Source organism: Colobus angolensis, unplaced genomic scaffold (genome assembly GCF_000951035.1).
Source record: "Colobus angolensis palliatus isolate OR3802 unplaced genomic scaffold, Cang.pa_1.0 Scaffold93, whole genome shotgun sequence".
Classification (NCBI taxonomy): Eukaryota; Metazoa; Chordata; class Mammalia; order Primates; family Cercopithecidae; genus Colobus; species Colobus angolensis.
Window position 1 is genome coordinate 2,048,017 of NW_012123265.1, and position 21,018 is coordinate 2,069,034.

Consider the following 21,018-nt stretch of genomic DNA (forward strand, 5'->3'; position numbering starts at 1 on the left):
CCCTGGCCAGAGAGCAGATTCTTTCCCCCCTCCCCAAGCCCCACTCTATTCCATGGAAGAGTAGGGACTTAGAGAGCAAAAACCAGGGGAAAAGTAGGTCACAGCAGGAGGATGGTAATCTCCCTGATGGCTGGCCAGAACAGCCAGGCCCCTGCTCCTGGTCATCCAAGACCATCTCTGGAAGACTTCTGGGGTACACAGCGCCAGCACCATCCTTCCTAGCAGTATGCCCAGGGTAAAGGTGCCACCCCAAAATGACACACCTCCACAGTGGGGTCATTCTCAGTCCAAGCTCTTGCTGACTGTTGTGCTACCCATGCTGGACTTAAGAGTTCTATCTTTCATTCCACACCCTCCCACAAGTGCACCCTTTATATCCAGCCCTAGGATGGATGCTAGAGACACAATGAGGATTCTGACAAAAAGGACTTCCTGCCCTTGGGGAATCCACAGTGGGGAATTCTGACCTGTACCTAGACAATAACAAGCTAGTGCTATCAGGAGCTGTGTGGACCTAGAGGAGCCTTCTGATTCAGCTTGTAGTCCGGGTTAGGGAATAGTTCCTAGAGGAGGTGATACTACAAGAGTGAGCCACTGTGCCCGGCTGAGTTTTTCAATTTAGAAATTAAAGAATAAGGCTGAACATGGTGGCTCATGCCTGTAATCCCAGCACTTTGGGAAGCCAAGGGGGTCAGATTACCTGAGGTCAGGAGTTCGAGACCAGCCTGGCCAACATGGCAAAACCCATCTCTACTAAAAATACAAAATTAGTTAGGCATGGTGGCGGGCACCTGTAATCCCAGCTACTAGGGAGGCTGAGGCAGGAGAATTGCTTGAACCCGGGAGGTGGAGGTTGCAGTGAGCCAAGATCGCGCCACTGCATTCCAGCCTGGGTGACAAGAGCAAGACTCCATCTCAAAAAAAATAAATAAAAAAAAAATAAAGTGAAGGGAGCGATAATATAAGTCAATTAGGAGACTATAGCAGTGCCTCTGTAAACCGTGGTGTGATGGCTTGGAATAGGATCCTGACAGTGGTGGGAGAAGGCTGATCAGAAGAAGGTCCCACCCCCAGAAGGCTTCCTCCTTCCTCAGATTCTGCCTAGCTGATTTTGCTCTTCCTTTCCACCGGTATGAAGAGGGGCTCCTCGCACACCACATGCTGTCATTCCACGGCTTCCAGAAAGCCTTCTGCAATTGTTTTGACAACACACCGCCTACCTCTTCTCAAAGAACAAGGTTGTGGAGAGCAGAGGCGAGAGGAACCCTTACGGTGACCTCAGTTTTTGCCACTTCAGGTCCTATCAGGGGCTTGAATGTGGACTTCAACAGAGGCTCCCCACCTTCTAGAACAGGCCTCCTTCAGATAGACCAGAAACTCAGAGGAAGGGACTGAGCACACAGTCTGTGCTGTGCCTTGAAGGCTGAGGTGACAGGCAGAGAGAGGAGGAGGTGAAATGGTCAGGAGCCCAGAGGCTGGGAAGGGGGTGGAGCTGAGATCAAGGGCACTTTACCAGCTCACCTGGCCCCCAGGGGCCGGGATGGAAGGGGTAGGCAGTGCTAGGAGTGCAGGGCTGAGACCCCGCCCTCCCGACCCCAGCCAGCACAGGAAGGTAGAGGAAGACTGTGCATTCCGGCAGATCTCTGGTCTCCACTGGAGGAGCTCTTGGGACCTGCACGAAATGGAAAGCTTTGCGCTGCCACTGGGAAACCAGTGTTTGTAAGGAGGAAGATTGAGTCCCCTGTGGTGGCCCTCAGCCCCGCCCATTCCATCCAAGCAAAGGATCAGTTTCTGGGAGTCCCTGGCCCCAGCCAAGCAAGGCCGCAGTCAGGAGAAAGGAAGGAGCTTAGTACAAATATAAATACCTTTAATGAAAAGCCCTGCTGCGCTCTGCAGAGCCTGGACAACCACCGCCAGGGCAGGGCTGGAGGCACAGGCACTGCCACCTGACCCGATAGGCTAGGCCAGAGGCCCCAGGAGGTAGGTCAGAGCCAGAGCAGCTGCCAGCAGTGGGGGCGCAGGGACCATGGGGAGTGCAGGTGCTGCAGCTGGCAGTGTCTCCTGGTTGGTTTCGGAGCCTGTACCGCGCTCCCGAACATGCACCGGGGCGCTGCACAGAGTGTGCAAGTTATTCGGATGGGGGGCCTGGCGAGCTTCTTGCTGTAGTGATTCCCACACTGCAGCTGCCTCCTCCGGACAGCCCAACAGGACCCGAGAGGCACAGGCATGGAAGTCATTCCAAGATCTGTTAAGGGAGTGGGATTAGGGGGATTAGGTGAGGCAAGGAGATTTTGGTTTGGGAAATAAAAGGTTCAGTCCCCAATGGTGGCACAGGTTGGGCCCCTGCCTCGCACCCGCTGGTACCTGCAGATGGTCTCCAGCTCGCCTCCGCGGCCCATGCCGTCCCCCAAGCGGATGAGACACTCAGCGAAGCCCTGGTATATGGTGTCACAGCGGTTTGGGCCCGCTGCAGCTGCTGCCAGGGGAGGTACAAGGACTAGAAGTGGGGTGGGGGTGGGGGAATGGTAGATAGGATGAGCCAGGCCCGTCCCCCAGCCCCCAGGGGCTTGTTTACCTGGGAGCACTCTGGGGATGTGATTCAGCGGAAAAAGGGTGCCCCAAGGAACTAAAGGGCAAATCTGGGGATTACCTACCCAGGCCCCCTTCAAGGTAAGACCCAGACTGGGATGTGCACAGGGGGAGGGGATGTTGTGTCCCCCAAGTCAGCCCTTCCTCTGAGCTTCTGGGGCCCCAGGTGGGATCAGGAGGGTTCATGTGAAGGAATAAGGACAGGGTGGAGGGGAGGGTGGTCCAGAGGCCCGGGACTAGAAACAGGTGCATCTCTCTGCGGTTTAGACAAGCTTTGCTTGGCCCTCCAAACTCTCTCTAAAGATAGGTATTTTTGGAGAGACAGGGCAGGATGCAGAGGTATTGGGATCCAGGCCAGACCCTCAGAGAGGACTTAGGGATCCTATGACTGATCTGTAAGTCCTGCCATTGGCATGTCACCCTTTATCATAAGAGGAGATGCAAATTTTGGAGTCCTTCCCCCATAACTAGGGCTGTTTGTGCCTCTCACTTTCTGTCCTGAAGTCACCAGCACACCTTCCTGGAGCCCTTGCAACTCTTCTCCACCCTGGTGTCCAGTGTTCCCACACACCCTATGCCCAGTCTGGCCTGGCTGGGTGAGAAGGGGGTGTGGCCCAGGCCCCGGATGCCCGCACTCACCGAGGGGCAGCAACAGCAACGGCCTCAGGGCACGGGGTGGTTGCCAGCAGCAGCTGCAGCGGCAGCAGCGGCAGTGGCAGCGGCGCATCATCCCTGGCTGAGAGCCTAGTGCGGGAGCTAGCTGCTTGGAGTGCAGCCCGTCCGCCCAGCCCCCGGAGGGAGGGACGGTGATTGGATGGAAGCCGGGGGTGGGGCTCCGAACCCAGCCGGCGGCTCCGCCTCCAACACCCAAATGGGAAAAGGAGCGAGAAGGGACCTCAGAGAGCAGAAATTCCCAGGAGCACAAGCTGGTGCTGAGCAGGCCCCTGGACCTTCACCCCATAAAAGGAGGGAGAAGGGAGATCTGGGAAGGCAGTTGGAGCAGATGAGTGGGTAACCCCGCCCCTTGGCTGGGTTGGCCTAGACAGAGCTCCACAGGGAAGAGAGGGCAGGGAACGAACAGAGGGCAGTTATGAGAGTCACACCAAAGACAAACTAAAAGCACACACATACTCCATTTTATTCCAAAAGCATTTAATTGAATTTCTCAATATTTTTCAAAAACAAAAAGATCCAAATTAGAGGTAAAAAGGAACATGGAAAATTCCACTCAAGTGGTGTCACGATCTCAGGGTCATGCTCCAGGCATGGCAGAACCCAAGCAGGCACAATACCTGCCCTGGGCCCAGCCTAAACCTTCTGACTACCACACCCTGTAGACCACGGCCAGTGCTCCCTGCTCCCTGACCCCCAAACACCCCAGAGATGGGGGCCTGAGCAGGTAAAGGCCAGCCGTGACCCTGCCTCGGCCTAGGCCTGTCTGATGGCCTTCAGTGCCATCCCACCCCTGGGCAAGGCAGGCTTAGCAGCTAAGGGAGGCTGGGGGTCACGAGACCATGCAGCATGAGGCTGAGACGCCGGGCCGCTTTGCCAAGTGAGTTGTGTGGCTCAGCCTGCAGGAACTGAAAAAGCTTTTGGCGCACCTGGGCCATAACGGAGCCCATGTGGTCCCGAGTGATGGGGTCACTGTGGTCCAGATGCATCACGGCCTCTTCCAGGTAGCTGGGGATGGGGGAAAGGACAGGTTATACAGGTGGGCACCAGCAGACGGGAGCGCCCCCTGGTGGCACTGAAGCCCAGAGGGAACCCTCTGGGTGAGGGCAGAGAGGATTGGTGGAGAAAATTAGGGAGAGGATTCAGGCAGAAGTGGGTGTCAGCTTCAAACTGCTCGCTCCCACTCCCCCACTCCCCAGCTCATCTCCCATTCCTGGCTGCCCCCACTTACCTGAGCTTGAGGTCAGTTCGAGTGCCAAGGTCAGATGCCAGCTGCTGGATGAGGGAAAGGAGCACAGGCTGAGAGAGTGGGCAGGGTGGCTGCCCAAAAACCTGGGCTGGGTCCACAGTTTCACACACATACAGCACCAGGTTCAGGTCAGCAGCTGTCAGTGCCTGGAGGAGAAAAAAGCAGCAGTGTTTATAGCAAATATCAGGATGGAATGTCTGCTTATCTGAACTGTGTGGCCTGGAGGGAGGATGACCACAGGGTGCGCTAGTCAGGGCTCCAGAGGGGCTCAGAGAGAGCCCCAGAGGGTTGTATAGTTACCCTAGGCGGTTGGGAAATGGTTCCTGAGAAGGGTAGTTGTAAAGCAAGGTGGGCTAGGTGGGAAGAAGGGGGTCCAGGAAGAGGAAGCAGCAGGGACAATGGCCTGGAGGCCAAAGGGAACCAAGAACAGTCTGCTGGGGCCAGAAGGTGCAAAGCTGGTGGGTGGAATGTATGGTGTGTGGGCCTTGTCAAGAGACACGTGACCCTTACCAGGGCCTAACGCCTATCGTACCTGCTGGAAGGCCTGATTGAGGTGGCCCTGCTGCAGCAGCTGCAGGATATGGGCTTGCTGGGCCTGGCAGTCAAGATGGGCAGAGGGGACAGGTGTGCCAGCAGCTGAGCGCATGGCCTGCATGATGCTGGAGGTGACGGCAGCCTGCTGCTCCTTGAGCGCCACACTCACCTCACCCTTGACGATGCGCTGTACCTGTGCTAAAATGGACTCCTGAAGGCTGCAAAGGGAAGTGAGTGAGGTGAAGTGGACAGGGAGCCCAGTCTGGCCTTTCTCAAGCCCACCACCTTGCCCAGTACTCTGCCCACACACCTGCCCACAGCCACATGCAGCTGGTGCTGCACCTCAGCCCGAACACTGGTGGCCACGGTGGCTGCCATCTGCTCAGTGGCACTCTGCAGTGTGCTGACCAGGCCCCGCAGCTGGGCCAGCACAGGCTCCCTGGCCTCCTGTTCCCGTGCCTTCCGGCTCTTCATGTGGCTTTCTAGCTGCTGCAAGTCTGAGGGGTGACCACAGGGACTATAAGAGGAACAGTAGGAAAGAGGATAACCCTTCCCACCTTGGGCCATATGACCCCACTCACATTCCTGTGTCCCCAGTCGGAAGCTATCATTGATCTGCTGGAACATGGCCTGGCAGCTCTTCTCAAAGGCCGGCAGCACCACACTCTGGAAGGCTTCCCGGTAGGCCGCCTGCATCGGCCCCTGTAATGTGTCTGCAGCTGCTCGGGCGATGGCATCAGTCAAGTTCTGGGGTTAGAAGGGGGAGCCAAGTTGAAAACCTGAGCCTGCTGGGCGCAGTGGCTCACACCTGTAATCCCAGCACTCTGGGAGGCCGAGGTGGGCGGATAACGAGATCAGGAGATCGAGACCACCCTGGCCAACATGGTGAAACCCTGTCTCCACTAAAAATACAAAAATTAGCTGGGTGTGGTGGCGCGCGCCTGTAGTCCCAGCTACTTGGCAGGCTGAGGCAGGAGAATCACTTGAACCCGGAAGGCGGAGGTTGCAGTGAGCTGAGATCGCACCATTGTACTCCAGCCTGGGAGGCAGGGTGAGACGCCATCTCAAAAAAAAAACAAAAACAAAACAAAAAAAAAGAAAACCTGAAAACCTGAGCCCAACCTGGCCTGACTAGGCCCAGGAACCACCACCTCCACCCACATCTTGGGCCCTATAGCACCTTGGACTTGAGCAGCTTAGAGATGTTCTCTTTGATGCTGCCCTCCACAGCTGTGAGCTTGGTAGCCACTGAGTTGCTCAGTTGGCCTGCCATAGGCTCCAGACTCCTTGAGACACCTGGCAGAGGGGAAGAGGGGGAGGTGGAGCCATGAGAAGAAGCTTGACAGGTACCTCCACTCCCACCTGAACCACCCAAAAGGAGTCTGCATGCAAAACTCACATGGAGGGACTGTCTTCTTGATCTCATCCCGTATGCTGCGCTCTAGCCGCCCAGCTACAGCTGAAGACAGTGCTTGGGACAACTGCTGTGTCAGCTGCTCTTGCAGCTGCCCTCCCCGCTGCTGCCCCTCAGCCAGTGCTCGCTCCAGCCGCCGCTCTGCGCCGTAGCTAAGGAACAGGCCTGGAGCAGGTTGTGTACTCCTTCCCAGGCCAAGAATGCTGCCCCCATCCCTATGCCATGTTGTGCTACCAGTCTCAAGGATACGCTCCTGCTCGTGCCGGGTCTCAAGGGCACGTTCTACATGGCCTGTGACTGTGCTCTGCAGGCCTTCGAGTTGGGTACACAGACGCTGCAGCAGCTCTTCTTGGCTGTGCCGCAGCTCTGCCAGCTCTCTCTGCTGTTGCCAAATTAGCGCTGGCCAGTCCTCAGGGGGCTCTGCCACCTGTCAATAGCACTGACAGTCACATGATGCCTGCCCCACCCATCCCCACACACCAGACCAGGGAATGGCCCCAGAGCCCTTCTCCACCCCCGCAGAGTGAAGTTCCACAAGTACAAAGTGGGCTCGTTCGCTTACCTGGTGCTCTGTGAGCCGGGATCCCATGGCTGCATCCCTGCCATAGGTGAGAAGCACCTCAGGCTACGTCAGACAGCCTGGAGACCACCCACTCCCTCCCTAGGATTCCTCCCTACCCATCATCCTTCTTGCTTTTCCTTTTGAGCTTGGGTGAGGTTCGAGGGGATCCCTTGGTCTTCCAGTCCTTGGCAGGCAGCCGTGGAGCAGGAACTTTGGTGCCAAAGCCTCCTGAAGCAGAGGCAAGGCTGGCCACCTCATCATCATGGTCACTGTGGGAAGGGGAAGGAGGAGTAAGCCTCTGCCCACTTGCTGCCCATCCCCCCATGAGGACAATGGTATAGAGTGGCACCCACCTTTGCTCAGCACTGGCATCCTGACTGTCACGTTGCTGCAGCAGGTGATATGGTGGTCGGTGGAAGGCCAGGCTCTTGTGCTTTTCCTGAAGGCCATTCCTGGGGCTGGAAGGACAGGCCAACTCAGCAGAGGATGAATCTATCTGAAGTCCCTCCTGCTAACACACTTTTCCCCTCCCAAGCTCCTCACCTTTCTGCCAGTGTGCTGCAGGTCTCACGAGTAATGTCAGGTGCTGTGGGCCAAACCTGACTGTCAGGAGTCGAGGACTCCTGGGTCAAGGCTGCCTCCAGGAGGGAGGGGGTACTATGCCGATCTCCGTCCCCAGGGCCTCCATCAAGGCCAAGCTGGGGGCTGAGCTCGGGCCCTGGCCGGGGCCGTGGGGACAGTAGGTGCAGTGCTGAGGCGGCTGAAGCCATACTGTCTGGCTCAAGGCCCTCTGGTGCAGAGGAGCCAAAACCACGGGATAGGGCCTCAGATGCAATCTCAGGGATGTCCTGGGACAGGGCAGTGGAAGCTGAGGAGATGACATCAGGGGAACGGGTGCGGCTAGGGGAGGCTTGGGGTAGCCCCAGGGGCTCCACTTCCTGCAGCTCCAGGGACAGTGCAGAGGCGGCAGTAGGCACCTGAGGTGGGCCAAAGATGGGGGCTTAAGTGACAGAAGGTGAGGCAGGGATGGGGGCACAGACACGAGGCATTAGTATTAGTAGTAATGAGAGACGGGGCAGCAGGGTCAAAAGGTCAAGTGGGGATACAGGTCAAAAACGAGGCCACAGCCCAGAAGAGGAGGTGGGGACAGGGAGGCTGAGAAGACACCCACCAAGAAACACAAGAGGGTGAAATGACCTCAGGGAAACATGGACCATGTCGGGTAGAGCAGGATCAGCAGCAGGGGGGTCGGGAGGAGCCCACCACCTACCTTCCCTGCTGCCGCCCACCTGCTCCCCACACTTTACACACACACCCATTCACACACCTGGCCCGGCCCCTTGGGAGTCAGTTTGTCGGCTGGGGCTGGGAGCAGGCCGGGCAGGAGGCTGCGTGGGCTTGCCTGCAGGCTGCCGCTGCTGCTCATTGTCAGGCTGCCATCCAGCTGCAGCTTGGTGCTCAAAGTCAGCTCCTCAGGTGGCCTGGTGGGGGAAGGTTGAGATGTCAGCAGCCAGAGCTTGGCATCATCTGGTACCAGCCCCTGCCATCCTCCATCTCTGACCCTTGCCTCACCTGGTCAAGGAGGGGTCCACAGCTGAGGTGCTGCTCATGGCAGACACAGCTGTAAGGGAGCTGCTGCTGCTGCTGCTGCTGCTGCTACCACTGCTGCTGCTGCTGCTGGGAGAGGCAGTGATCTGGGGAGATGCAGGGAATAAGACCTGTGGCCTATGGCTGAGGCATTCCCAGGTCCCCCTACCTTGGGAGAGTACCTGCTGCAAGGAGGCGCTAGGTGTCATGAAGGCGTCAGGTGTCATCAACTTGGGCTTGGTCTCACTGCTCAGACTGAGGAAGTTGGCGGGTGCAGGCAGCTCCACGATTCGTCGGAGGTCAGGTTGGGAGCCGTGTGCAGCTGACCCCAGGCCCTCAGAGCCCAGTTCAGGCCGAGACTCTCCAAATGCTGCAGGGCAAGTTGCCACTTGAGTCAGATCTCAGACCCTGGTCAGTCCAACTTACCCTACCTCCCTCTCACGCCCTACTCACTGAAGTCCTCGTGGGCAGTGTGGGTGGGGAGTGGGGCCACCACATCAGGGTTCAGCTGTGGCTGGAAGCGGATCTGCACATCTTGCAGTGCCCTGCAGGAAAAGAAGGGGGAGAATAAAGTGCTCCAAGGGCAAGGATCAGTAGAGTGGAGACAGACACAGACAGGGCACTGATGGGCCTCCCCAAACACTCACTTAGTATGCACACAAAAGAGCTTGATGAGCACACCGGCCGCAGACTCCATGGCACCAGCTCCGTGGGTACCATCTGAAAGGATAGTGTGGATGATGAAGCCCCTGGCCCTCTCTGTGCCTCCACAACCCCCTAGATATATGGACACATAGCTCTGACCCTGGGGCAGCTCACCAGCACCCAGGCTGTCATTTTCCTCTTCGGCAGGCAGCACCTCAGTGTGCCGCAGCCGGCAGCGACTCACAACCTGGATACCGAAGCTCAGCACAGGGTGGGTGAGCAGGAACTCTGAGATGGAGCTGAAGCAGGCATGGCCCTCCTCCTGGTTCTGCAGCAGCTCCATCACATAGAGGACCTGCACAGGCAGGACGTTCCTAGCTGAGCTCAGAGGCTAAGGGCTGCAATGCGCCACCTGCCCCCCGGCCTTCCTCTATAATCCCAGCTCTGCCCAGGGTACCCCATGGCAGCCTACCTTCCGTTGCACATCGCTGAGAATCAGGTATTCTGCTGAGAGGTCCAAGCAAACCTTGAGGCTAGGGGGCACACTCACTGAGCTGAAGATATCTGGGGAGAAGCTAGAGAGCCACAAAGCAGAGTGAATGAGGCTGAGAACTGAAGGAAGCCACATTCCCAACCCTGCTGCCCCTGCCCAGTCCCCCAGCCTTCCAACCACTCCTTACCGAATAGTCTGCAGGCAGGTCCAGGACACCGTACACCACATCTTTAGCTCTCGGTTCTGGTCAGCACCAGTAATAAGGAACCTCCAGAAAGGGACACTGCAAGGCAACAAGGCACTGACTGGCTGGCTGGGCCCCCTGCTGGGAGCCATGGTCCAGCCCACCACCCACTAGGCTGCCCACTCACTCACTCAGGGTCTTGTTTTTTATGGTTGTCACAGAACAGGAGGCAGGAGAGGGGCCGCCCATCATGAGGCTTCCACTCGTGCAGACATCTGTAGGTAGGCAGATGAGGGGCCTGAGTGAGCAGTCCGGTCGGCTACCTCAGGAGGATCCTGGTCCCTGAGGCCCTGCCTTACCTTGGCTCATCTTGCCCCTCAATGTAGATCTGCCAGAACTTGACATAGCCATCATGGCTCGCAGTAGCCAGCACAGTCCCATCAGGGGATAGAGCTCCTTCACTGAGGCACTAGAAAGAACCCAAATAGCTTTACTGACTAGAGGTGAGAACAAGTCCCTTCCAAGTGAGAATGGTAATGAGCTGGGCTGACTCACGGTGGGACTGGCATGCTTGTGTGACTGACTGAATGAACAGGGTCCCTAGAGAAGGCCAGACCTGCAGGGTGCTGCGAGGTAAGGAGAAAACTGCACAGGCAAGGGCCACTTTGAGCTCAGAGTCCCCATGGGCAGAATACTAGTAAAGCTGCCCGGACAGCTGTGGATATAGGGAACAGAGGACGGATATGAGGAAGGGGAGGGCAGGGGAGGCAGGCAGTCACAGGCTTACCGTGCTATGACCTTTTACCACAATGAAGCCCTGCTTGATCTGGCTGACATCCACAGGCCAGGTGCTGTGGCTGGAGCGGAGCATGTCCAGGTCCCACACCTCAGCCTGGAAGGCACAGAGAGGTGAGTGTGCAGCCCATCCCCACACTATGGCTTCTCTGGCGCCTCCTCGCCATGCCAGCCCCCTCACCCGGTCTTCATGCAGCAGGGCCACCGTCGGGCTGCTCTCCTCACAGCAGTCCTCGCTCTCCTCAGGGATGAAGGGGCACCATATGATCCTGCGAAAGTGGTTCAGTGGCGTGCCCTCTGGCTGCCGGATGTGGACCAAGATCTCTTCTCTGAGCAGGGTGTTAAGGGCTAGATAGGTGAATGAAGAGGCGTGACACCCAAGCTCTGCCCACCCTTCTTCAGTCCCACCACCCACGGGAAGGAATGGATACTGAATTTTGCCATTAACCAGAGCCAAGCGCCACACGAACAGGTTGCCTGCCTCATCCAGGCAGGCCAGCTGTGGAGAGTTGAGGTGTGCAAAAGCCAGATCAGCCACACTGCCTGTGAAGCCCTTGAGCAAGGTCCGCTCCGAAGTGCTGACACTGATCACCCGCACCATGGCGGAGCCATTGTTGGCAGCTGGAATCAGGAAAGCAGTGGACCATGAGTACATATCCAGGCTCAGGCAGCAGCAGAGAAGCGCTGCCCCTGCCTGTCTCCCTGCCACCACTATAGTCTCAAGCTTGGTTTTCCCACCCAGCTCCCCAAGAGGCAGCGTGGACAAACCTTCCATTGTACCCCTACGGCCTGAGTGGCCTGATGTTGGAACTGGCTCTGTTGGACATCCAGCATAACATTCCTTCCTCCCCACTGTCTTTACTCACCTCGAATGGCATAGGCCAAGAAGGAGTTAGACACAGCAATCAGGTTGCCATAGTAGTACTTCTGCTCCCAGTCATACTTGGCGACAGGCTGAATTTTCACCTGAGAACCCAGGGTGAGAAAAGTCACGGAACTTCCCCAGAGCCTAGGTGGCCCCCAACATCCCTGGGGATGGGAGAGGATACAGATGCAAGTCCAGCTACCCACTGTTACCTCCTGGAGCCAGACTCCCACAGAGGCTTGGCACCCAGCCCTGGCTTCCTGAAACTGGGAAAATGTCAAGGTGGCCCCACAGGAACTGGCAGCATGAGGGAGACCGGAAAGGCTGGGTGTGCCCCTATACATTACATATGCCACAGCATCCTAGTACCTACCTTGTTGCTTCCCCGGGCCTTGCTTGAAATGCTAGAGTCACTGCTGGCCACAATCTCTACCTCCTTGGCCAAAATCCCAATGCAGGTGGAGCTATCATCTCCTGAGAGACAGCTGTGGGGAAGAGTGCAAAAACTTTGTCTCTTACTCACCTAAAGGCTCAATGGGCAGGGATGGGAGGAAGTGAGGACATAGCCAGCCTGGTGAAGGTATCTAGTCCAATGTCAGCTTTGCCTGGTCCACTGGCCCCAGACCCACAGCTCCGCTTGCTCACCTCCTTCCTTGGGAATGAGTCTACTTTCATTTTAAACCAGGTATCCAGGCCAAACCCTTGAACTTGTCCTTGCCTCTCATCCTAGTGCAAGCTCAAGCTCCACCCCAGGTCATCTAGAGAGGAAGCAGCAGAGGCTGCTGGCCCTGCTCACTCCCCATCTCATGGCTTCAGCTAGGCAGACACCCCAAACACACCATCACCACCATTGTCGTCTCCTAGGTACTCACATGACCTGCTTCTCTTGAAGGTTAATGGGTGGCATGGTCCGAAGACCAGTCTTGTTTGTTGAGGTACCATCACCTGAGCAGAGCGGGTCTGGGACCAGAAGCCCATTGAGGTCCCCATTGTAGGCACTGGATGGCCGTGGGCTCTCTGCACTGGGGCCTGGGGACAGACAGGGTCACTCTGATAAGGTTGCTCGACCTGCCCACAAGCTTCTCCCCTTGCAGAATTTCCTTCAAGAACTATGAGGTGTTCTAGGAACACTCAACTGAGCAAAGCATGTCCATGAGGAGGAGGGCCCTGTGTTCATCTCTCGTTCCATAAACATTGATGTATGCAGGACCAAGGATGAGCATGAGGCTCTTCTGCCTGGGGGGAGGGGTACAAGACATCAAGGACCCTTTGAGGCCAGTTAATACTCAGGTCTGGGTTACTACAGAACTCTGTGGACTCTGAGTGAGGGCATAGGAAGGGTCAGGAAAGACTTTATACAGCAGTTAATGTGGCCAGAACACACAAACACAGGAAGGATGGAGGGAAAACAAAGCTGCAGAGGCATCAGGTATGATGCTGTGGCACTTAGACTCTTCCCTGTGGGCCATGAGAACCATAGTTTCAAAGGGGAAGGGGACGCGGTCAGTTCTGGCCAGTGGGATGATTAAGATAGCAGGCAGAATGGTTGAGAATCTGGGTGAGAGAGATCAAGGCCTAGATCAATGTAGTGTCAAGAGTCTGGAGAGAAGATGGGCTCCTAAGGCATGGAAGGGCACCGGTAAGATGTGGAAGGGGCTGCCCCACACAGAAATGGCTCAGAAGAAGCTATCTTGGGCAAGTAAACACAGAATTCAGGGACATAAAGGAGCTGGACCAAAAGGAGAGAAACTATGGGACAGAGTGTGGAGTAAGGAAAGACAGCATTTCAGTTCTTTGCAACTGGCTGGGTTTCAAACACTGTCATAGGCTCAGACACCATTTCCAAAATCCCCAAATGGCAAGGAACCTATGGCTCCACGTTCAGGAACATAGCAAGTTTCCAGTCACAACAGTCTTTCAGTTCTTTTGGCGCGATCCTGGCTCATTGCAACCTCCACCCTCTGGGTTCAAGCAGTTCTCCTGCATCAATCTCCCAAGTAGCTGGGATTACAGCTCAGCTAAGTTTTTTTTTTTTTTTTTAGATGGAGTCTTGCTCTGTTGCCCAGGCTAGAGTGCAGTGGCACGATCTCGGCTCACAGCAACCTCCGCCTCCCAGGTTCAAGGGATTCTCCTGCCTCAGCCTCCCGAGTAGCTGGGACTACAGGCACATGCCACCATGCCCGGCTACTTTTTTTTTTTTTTTTTTGAGACAGAGTCTCGCTCTGTTGCCCAGGCTGGAGTGCAGTGGCGCGATCTTGGCTCACTGCAAGCTCCGCCTCCCGGGTTTACGCCATTCTCCTGCCTCAGCCTCCCGAGTAGCTGGGACTACAGGCGCCCGCCATCTCGCCCGGCTAGTTTTTTGTATTTTTTAGTAGAGATGGGGTTTCACCATGTAGACCAGGATGGTCTCCATCTCCTGACCTCGTGATCCACCCGTCTCGGCCTCCCAAAGTGCTGAGATTACAGGCTTGAGCCACAGCGCCCGGCCTACTTTTTTTTTATTTTTAGTAGGCGGGGTTTCACCATCTTGGCCAGGCTGGTCTCGAACTCCTGACCTTGTGATCCACGTGCCTCGGCCTCCCAAAGTGCTGGGATTACAGGCGTGAGCCACCATACCCAGCTTAGTTTTTTTTTCTTTTGAGACGGAGTTTTGCTCTGTCGCCCAGGCTGGAATGCAGTGGCCCAATCTCGGCTCACTGCAAGCTTTGCCTCCCAGGTTCATACCATTCTCCTGCCTTAGCCTCCCGAGCAGCTGGGACTACAGGTGCCCGCCACCACGCCCGGCTAATTTTTTGTATTTTTAGTAGAGACGGGGTTTCACCGAGTTAGCCAGGATGGTCTCGATCTCATGACCTTGTGATCCGCTCGCCTCGGCCTCCCAAAGTGCTGAGATTACAGGCGTGAGCCACTGTGCCCGGCCAATTTTTATATTTTTAGTAGAGACGAGGTTTCACCATGTTGGGAAACCATGCTGGCCAGGCTGGTCTCGAACTTCTGGCCTCAAGCAATCTACCCACTTCGGCCTCCCAAAGTGCTGGGATGATAGGCGGGAGACACCGCGCCCAGCCCTCAACAGTCTGAGTTCTGACCTGGTCCTCCAGTGAGAGGAGATAAGAAAGAGCTGCTTGGCAAACAAGGGAATCAAGTGCCAATCAATAAACAAAGGAGTTATAAGGAAAGCTTCTAGGCCACTTCATTCGGATCAGAGCCACTTTAGCTGTTCAGTGACAAGCTGACCACTCTCCCTTCCATGAAGGGTACCATGAGGACAACCAAAAAGCAGGCCCAGGCTGTACATGGTTGGCTATGTCAGGCTCTACCAAATCTCTGCAGAGTCTAGTCTGCAAAGCAGCTGAGCAGCAGGAGAGGTCCACGCCCAACTCATGAGTGAAGAGGGCACCTAATTCCAGGCCTGGCACAAAGGACCCAGTGGTCTCAGGCAGCAGATGGATTTTCTGAAAGTAGGGGTTAGTTGAATCCACCCCTAGTGAGCACCAGTGCCTGCTTCCAGAAGCAGCCAGTCTGGGCCTCCCAGCAGGTGTATGAACAAGATCTGAGGAAACATCAGTTCTCCACTGTACACCCACACCATCATCACCGGCCACTTCAGAGATCCCTAAACCTGTCAGTAAACTAGTGCCTCCACACGTGCTATTTCCTTTTCCTAATAGGTGGCTTCTACATACATGCTTTGGGCGCCGTTCCTGACACCCAAGACCCTGTTCACATTACCAGACCTAGCCCACTCTCCCCTCTCAGACCAGCACTCTGCACTCACCAGCCTCCACCCTTCCTATGCCCATCACAGTATCCAGACACTCCTCTCTTTCAATGACAACAGTATATTACAACCCTGTTAGCTGTGTCTTGGGGAATCTTTGGAGGCAAGACTAGTTCTGAGGTATCATTAAGAGCCAAAACGAAATATGAATGAATGGGAACCAATTAGGGCTTGCAGATATTTGTAGCCTAATTCAGTCAGGGTGGTGAGGTCTGTGGTTTGCCTTCATCCCAGAAAAAACACGGAATTGAGGCTGGACACCTTCCTCCTGGAAATCAGTTTCAGAACGGGAGGCCTGGAGTCTTTATTCCAGAGAGAAGGGCAAGTTATGGGGGGGACCGGCGGCTCTTCAGCATCGCGCTTAAGCCTAGGCCCAGAATTCCATATACGGAGCCCAGACCAGGCCTCTGAACCATGGCGAAAGGGAAGAGGAGCTAGGCCAGTCCCAGGAACACTAGAGACCTCGGGGCCAGGAAACCAGAGGACCCAGCGGATTCAGAGAAGGGACCTCACCTTCAACCCAGACGTTGAAGGACGAAGCAGAACAGCCTGAGGACAAGATAGGGAGGGGTCACACCCAGGGGTCTGCGCCCTTCGAGGGGCACAGTCAATCCCCGTCCACCCTTACCCGCCGGGAGGATCCAGAGCTGGTCCTAAGGGAGCTGCGGGCCCCAAGGGCGGTTCAGACGAGCGCCGCCCTTTTGTCAGCTCGCCTGGGGCCCACCCCCGCAACCCCCGCTCACCGCCCGCGGGTCGGTCCAGCTTGAGGATGTCCCGCAGGTGCTGCGTGGCGTCCTCGATGTCGATGCTCGCGCAGGAGGCCATGAGCCCAGCGGCGGGCGCCCCGCCCGCACCGCGTTCGTTCCGCCGCCGCCGCGCACCACCCACCCTCGCCCACCCGCGACGGGGCGAGACAGCAGGACGCCGGTCACTACACTCAGTCCACCCGCAGTTCGCAAACCACCACCCGCGCAGCGTCCCTTAGCCCCGCCAACCCCACCAACCGCCTCCACTTCCGGCCCCCACTAGCCGAGGCTCCCGGAACCTGCCAGGGACGGAGAAGAAAGGTTCCGGGCTGGGGGAGGAAGCCTAAACCCCTCCCGCAGCCCGTCCCCCTCGGCGGCCCCGCCCCTGTGCCCGCGAGGTCAGGGAAGTTCCACAGGGATGAGGTAAACGTCCACGCACTGGACCACCCAGAACCCTACTCGACTCAGAAGCCGCCAGGTCCCTGCCCACTCCCAGAGCATGGACTCCGATGGTCCCAGGACGGGGTCAACTCAGCCGCCCATGCTAAGGTCCTTCAGACCCCCAGTATGCTGAATTGGCAGATGCCTCAGGTTCCCTTTGGAGAATGGGTGTGAATAACCCAAGGCCTGAGGCGACCCTCGAGGTCATAAAACTCAGGAATTGCAAGAGCAGAGATGGTCCCACCACAATGATCAGTCATTGTTCCCCACTGTCTCCGAGCATCCCCTTGTCCCACCTGGCACCCTCAGGTTGGAAGAAAGAAACCACAGTTTACAAATTCTTCTTTATTGCAGACAGTTCAGGCACAGGTACATGGAAGAAGCTGTATTGCAGATTTTACACAAGGTGGTTTGAGGCAGCAGACACCTACCTCTTCCCCACCCCTTCTTCCCCAAATACACATCAGTCTAGAGATCATTCCCACTGAAATCTCCTGAGCATGCTGTCTTCTCAAACAGCACACCATCCAGCCCTGTGCCCAATGTCACCCGGCAATCTATGGGATCTGAGGTCCTTAGCCTCCACCCATAGTGGGACGGGGGAAGGGTATCCTTTTACACGTCAGTTTTAGCTGTGGTGTCCTTACCAATCCTAAAACCCTTAACAGGGCACTGACCCAAATCTTGGGTTTGGTTCTAGCCTATCGTTGCTACGTTGCCACTAGGTTTATGCCATCCAGAAGTCTGTGGGATGAGGGGCTACATTTGTACTGGGCAAGGCCTTTGTCCCCAAAATGGAGAAGCAGAAACTGCCCTAATAGCTAAGACTCCCTGGGATTTGAAGACAGCATGAAGTCTGTATGCTGAGGAAGGGAATAGAGAGAGGCCTGGCAATGTCCTGCAGCGGTCTAAGGGGTGAGGACTCCTAAATTATGAGTCCCTCACAGACTGCCTCCTTCCACAGCTCTTGGCCTATACTCCAACCCAACTGGGCCTGGCTCTGTGGGCAGTGGAGGCTGGCTCTTCGGATTACCTGCCTTTGGGTAATGATATCCAAAGCAGATGGGACAGGAGCTGAGCTGCCCTCTGCCTGGTTTGGTGTATGTGGGGCACCCTGGGTATGATCCTGATCCTTCTGGGGATACAGCAGACCCCTCCCTTGATACTGCTGAGACCTCAGCCCTGTGGGTGTGGTCTGAACGTGATGGGCCATTTTGCCAAGGCCTCTCCAGCTTCAACAGGATTCAGGATCATCTCTCCTGCTACTAGAGTCCTGACCCTCGCCAGAGCAGAAGTCACAGGAGGTATCAGAACTGATTGCACAGGCTTCAGTGCGAGAAGCTTCAGGTCGGACCTGAGCTCTTCCTGCCTGCTTTCCCAGACCAGTCGCCCTGCGGAGTGGGAGAGAACTGCCCTACAGGGCTTCTGAGAGGCTAGCTGGGAGTGCTGCTTCAGCAGTTTCTCCCTGAAACAGGTATTCAGAGTTGGGGCAGAAGTGGGAGGGTGAGACATGAGACAGACAATGGGTCCGGGTGGCTTTCGATGCCCAGCCAACTAGTAAACTAATTAAAACAATTTAAACTGTTAAGAAAATTTTTGTGGTTTTATTGTATCATGAGGCATTGAAACATCTGAACAAATCAATGTCTGGGCGGTGAGGCAGCTGCTTTCTCCTTCACTTCTTTGGGTTACTAGAGCAACTTGTCAGTAGATTAAAAAAAAAAAAGGACAACCTTTTGCATTACTTAAGTCTTTCCAAGGCATGCGCTGGTACAACACAAATTTCTCCCATCAGATGCAACTAGTCTAGCGTCCAAACATCATGCACAACACCTCGGTGGCAGCAGCGCACTGCGCCCACTCCCGCCGCGGCCCTGCTCATTTGTGCATGATATTTGGAGCATCTGGAGGAGTGGGAATAGTATTGGGAAGAGGAGGGAGGAGGAAACAGCGTGAGTGCCTAGTTGAGAGGAGGTCAGCCGAAGTTGTGCAGGGCGAGCCTGAACATGTCATTGGTGCAAACCCAAGCATCGTTGATGTTCTTTAATAGGAACATCTGGTGGAACCCCATGATGGGGTCTTCATCCGCCTGTGAGGAGAGAGAAGAGGATTCAGTAAGGGGATCAAGAAACAGGAGGAGAATTCAGTGGTAGGAGAATAGGGAAATGTGGACTTTGGGATCAGGCCCTACTGTCCTGAACTCAAATCCCAGTATAGCCAAGGGGTACTTGTGAATGTGAATTGATGTAATGTATGAAACAATGCCCTGGGCACATGGAGGCCAACAATCAGCCACGCCTACTGCTATGTGTGCTTAAACTGCACAATAATTCACCCTTAGCTATAGCAAAGACAGAGGATGTACCTGCCTCCAAGCACATACCTCCAGGCACAAGTGATCACAATTTTGAAATGAATCCCACAGTATTTACCAAGTACTTAGAGTATCAAAAAAACTGCAAACGATATTGAAAACATATGTTCACCATCTGATGATGTTTCCTGTCATGTAATAAACAGTATTTGAGATGAAAAAAAAGGCAAGAAACCTGCAGCCAAACTGCAGAAAACTAGGATGAGGCCTAGTTGAAACAGGAGCCTAGCTAACCAGCACTGTCTCTAACATCACCTGTTTTCTGGGAATTATCGTCATCAAGGAGGCAAATCAGTTGTTTGGGAACTCCAAACTGGACAGAATCACCAGGAAGAACGTGAAGCCAGGTAGGAAGGAGCAGTGTTTACTACCCTTGCCTGAGAAAGTGAGCAATGAACTCCCTACAGAGACCTCCTGAATTCTGTCCCTCTTCAGGCGCAGGCACTGAGCAAGACATCTTGGACAGGCAGGATAAACTGACACAGGAAAGTCCAGGCCAGAAAGCAGGTGCCTCTGCGTCCACTGCAGAGGCCCACAGGACCACCTACACACCCACTCTGGACTCAGGAAGCCCTGTCCCAGCTAGGCTAGAGAGAACGAGCATGTGACCATGTTATTGTGAGACACAAGCCCAGACCAAGGGGCAGCCAATTTGTCCTGATATTTTTGGGAAGAAGGGTGTTTTTGGAAACAGAATCTGGCTTGCTTTATTTATTTATTTATTTATTTACTTAGAGACAGAGTTTCGCTCTCGTTGCCCAGGCTAGAGTGCAATGGTGCAATCTCGGCTCACCGCAACCTCCGCCTCCTGGGTTCAAGCAATTCTCCTGCCACAGCCTCCCGAGTAGCTGGGATTACAGGCATGTGCCACCACAGCTGGCTAATTTTGTATTTTTAGTAGAGACAGGGTTTCTCCATGTTGGTCAGGCTGGTCCCGAACTCCTGACCTCAGGTGATCTGCCTGCCTCAGAGTCCCAAAGTGCTGGGAATACAGGCATGAACCACCACACCTGGCCCAGAATCTGGCTTTAATAGGCTGAAGCACAGCAGGTCCTTGGAGAGTTCCTGGCAGGTCTGCGGGACCACAGGAAGTCTCTGAGAATAACAGGTCTTGAGAAGGAGAAAGGAAAATGCAAAGAGAAATAAGAGTTCCAGACCAGGCGGTGGCTCATGCCTATAATCCCAGCAGTTTGGGAGGCCAAGGCGGGTGAATCACCTGAGGTCAAGGAGTTGAAGACTAGCCTGGCCAACATGGTGAAACCCTGTCTCTACTAAAAATACAAAAAATTAGCTGGGCATGGTGGCAGGCGGCTGTAATCCCAGCTACTCAGGAAGCTGAGGCTGGAGAATCACTTGAACCCGGGAGGTAGAGGTGCAGTGAGCTGAGATTGTGCCGCTGCACTCCAGCCTGAGCAACAAGAGTGAGACTCTGTCTCCAAAAAAGAAAAGAAAAAGAAAAAGAAAGAAAGAAAGCAAGAAAGAGGAAGGAAGGAAGGGAGGGAGGGAGAGAGGGAGGGAGTTCCAGGAATCTGCTTTGCTCAGCAGGTGAGGAGCCAGCAGCCAGCCTGAGGAGTGGTAGCAAGGGCTGCAGTAGTGGACTGCCTCTCAACACCCAGCTGGCCTGTCCACCTTGACCTTGGGGCAGGTGGGAGCCTAGTGGCTTGGCACCCCAGTCCCATCCTGCTCCAATACTTCTCCCTTTTCCAGATAAAGGCTCTAGACCAGTGTCTGCCAATAGGACTTTCTCCAGTCACAAAAATGTTCTATATGGCTAGTATAGCCAAAGAAGTATGTTTCATTTAATCTTAATTAATGTAACTTAAAAATTGCCACCTATACGTGGATAACGGCTAGCATACTGAACTACGCAGCTCTAGACAGTCACTTTGTCTGGGTGTCCCTAGATAAGCCGGCCACATCCACAGGGAAAGCAGGGACACAAGACTCTCCTCTGCCTGCCCACCCCTCCCTACCACTGCGACAGAACCATTACCTTAAGCTGGCCCACAACCATGCTGATGATGCAGCTATCTGGAGTGGGCTGATGGTCCTGCGCGGTGATGCTGTGCTGGATTTTCTGGAACGGA

At 55.3% G+C, this 21,018-nt stretch overlaps 2 protein-coding genes and 1 long non-coding RNA gene across 3 annotated transcripts; all 3 read right to left on the reverse strand.

Annotated features, from left to right (window-relative positions):
- Positions 1-1,850: 1,850 nt before the first annotated feature.
- Positions 1,851-3,411, reverse strand: NRN1L (neuritin 1-like). Its single transcript, XM_011932024.1, has 3 exons — positions 3,229-3,411; positions 2,365-2,497; positions 1,851-2,245 (listed from the first exon to the last, which is right to left on the reverse strand). The coding sequence occupies exons 1-3, from the start codon at positions 3,317-3,319 to the stop codon at positions 1,960-1,962; spliced, it is 510 nt and encodes a 169-aa protein (XP_011787414.1). The 5' UTR covers positions 3,320-3,411; the 3' UTR covers positions 1,851-1,959.
- Positions 3,412-3,720: 309 nt separating this feature from the next.
- EDC4 (enhancer of mRNA decapping 4) lies at positions 3,721-16,436 on the reverse strand. The gene is made up of 29 exons (XM_011932022.1): positions 16,114-16,436; positions 12,462-12,618; positions 11,963-12,074; positions 11,591-11,690; positions 11,156-11,345; positions 10,906-11,053; positions 10,717-10,821; positions 10,289-10,398; positions 10,121-10,204; positions 9,933-10,028; positions 9,725-9,827; positions 9,427-9,607; positions 9,255-9,327; positions 9,061-9,152; positions 8,790-8,977; positions 8,593-8,714; positions 8,348-8,501; positions 7,564-7,997; positions 7,374-7,478; positions 7,137-7,289; positions 7,021-7,057; positions 6,708-6,885; positions 6,444-6,599; positions 6,225-6,340; positions 5,626-5,791; positions 5,355-5,541; positions 5,043-5,262; positions 4,493-4,656; positions 3,721-4,269 (listed from the first exon to the last, which is right to left on the reverse strand). The coding sequence occupies exons 1-29, from the start codon at positions 16,193-16,195 to the stop codon at positions 4,077-4,079; spliced, it is 4,206 nt and encodes a 1,401-aa protein (XP_011787412.1). The 5' UTR covers positions 16,196-16,436; the 3' UTR covers positions 3,721-4,076.
- Positions 16,437-16,887: 451 nt separating this feature from the next.
- Positions 16,888-21,018, reverse strand: LOC105504544. The gene is made up of 2 exons (XR_001000624.1): positions 20,925-21,018; positions 16,888-18,646 (listed from the first exon to the last, which is right to left on the reverse strand). It is a non-coding gene; the product is annotated as an uncharacterized LOC105504544 (long non-coding RNA).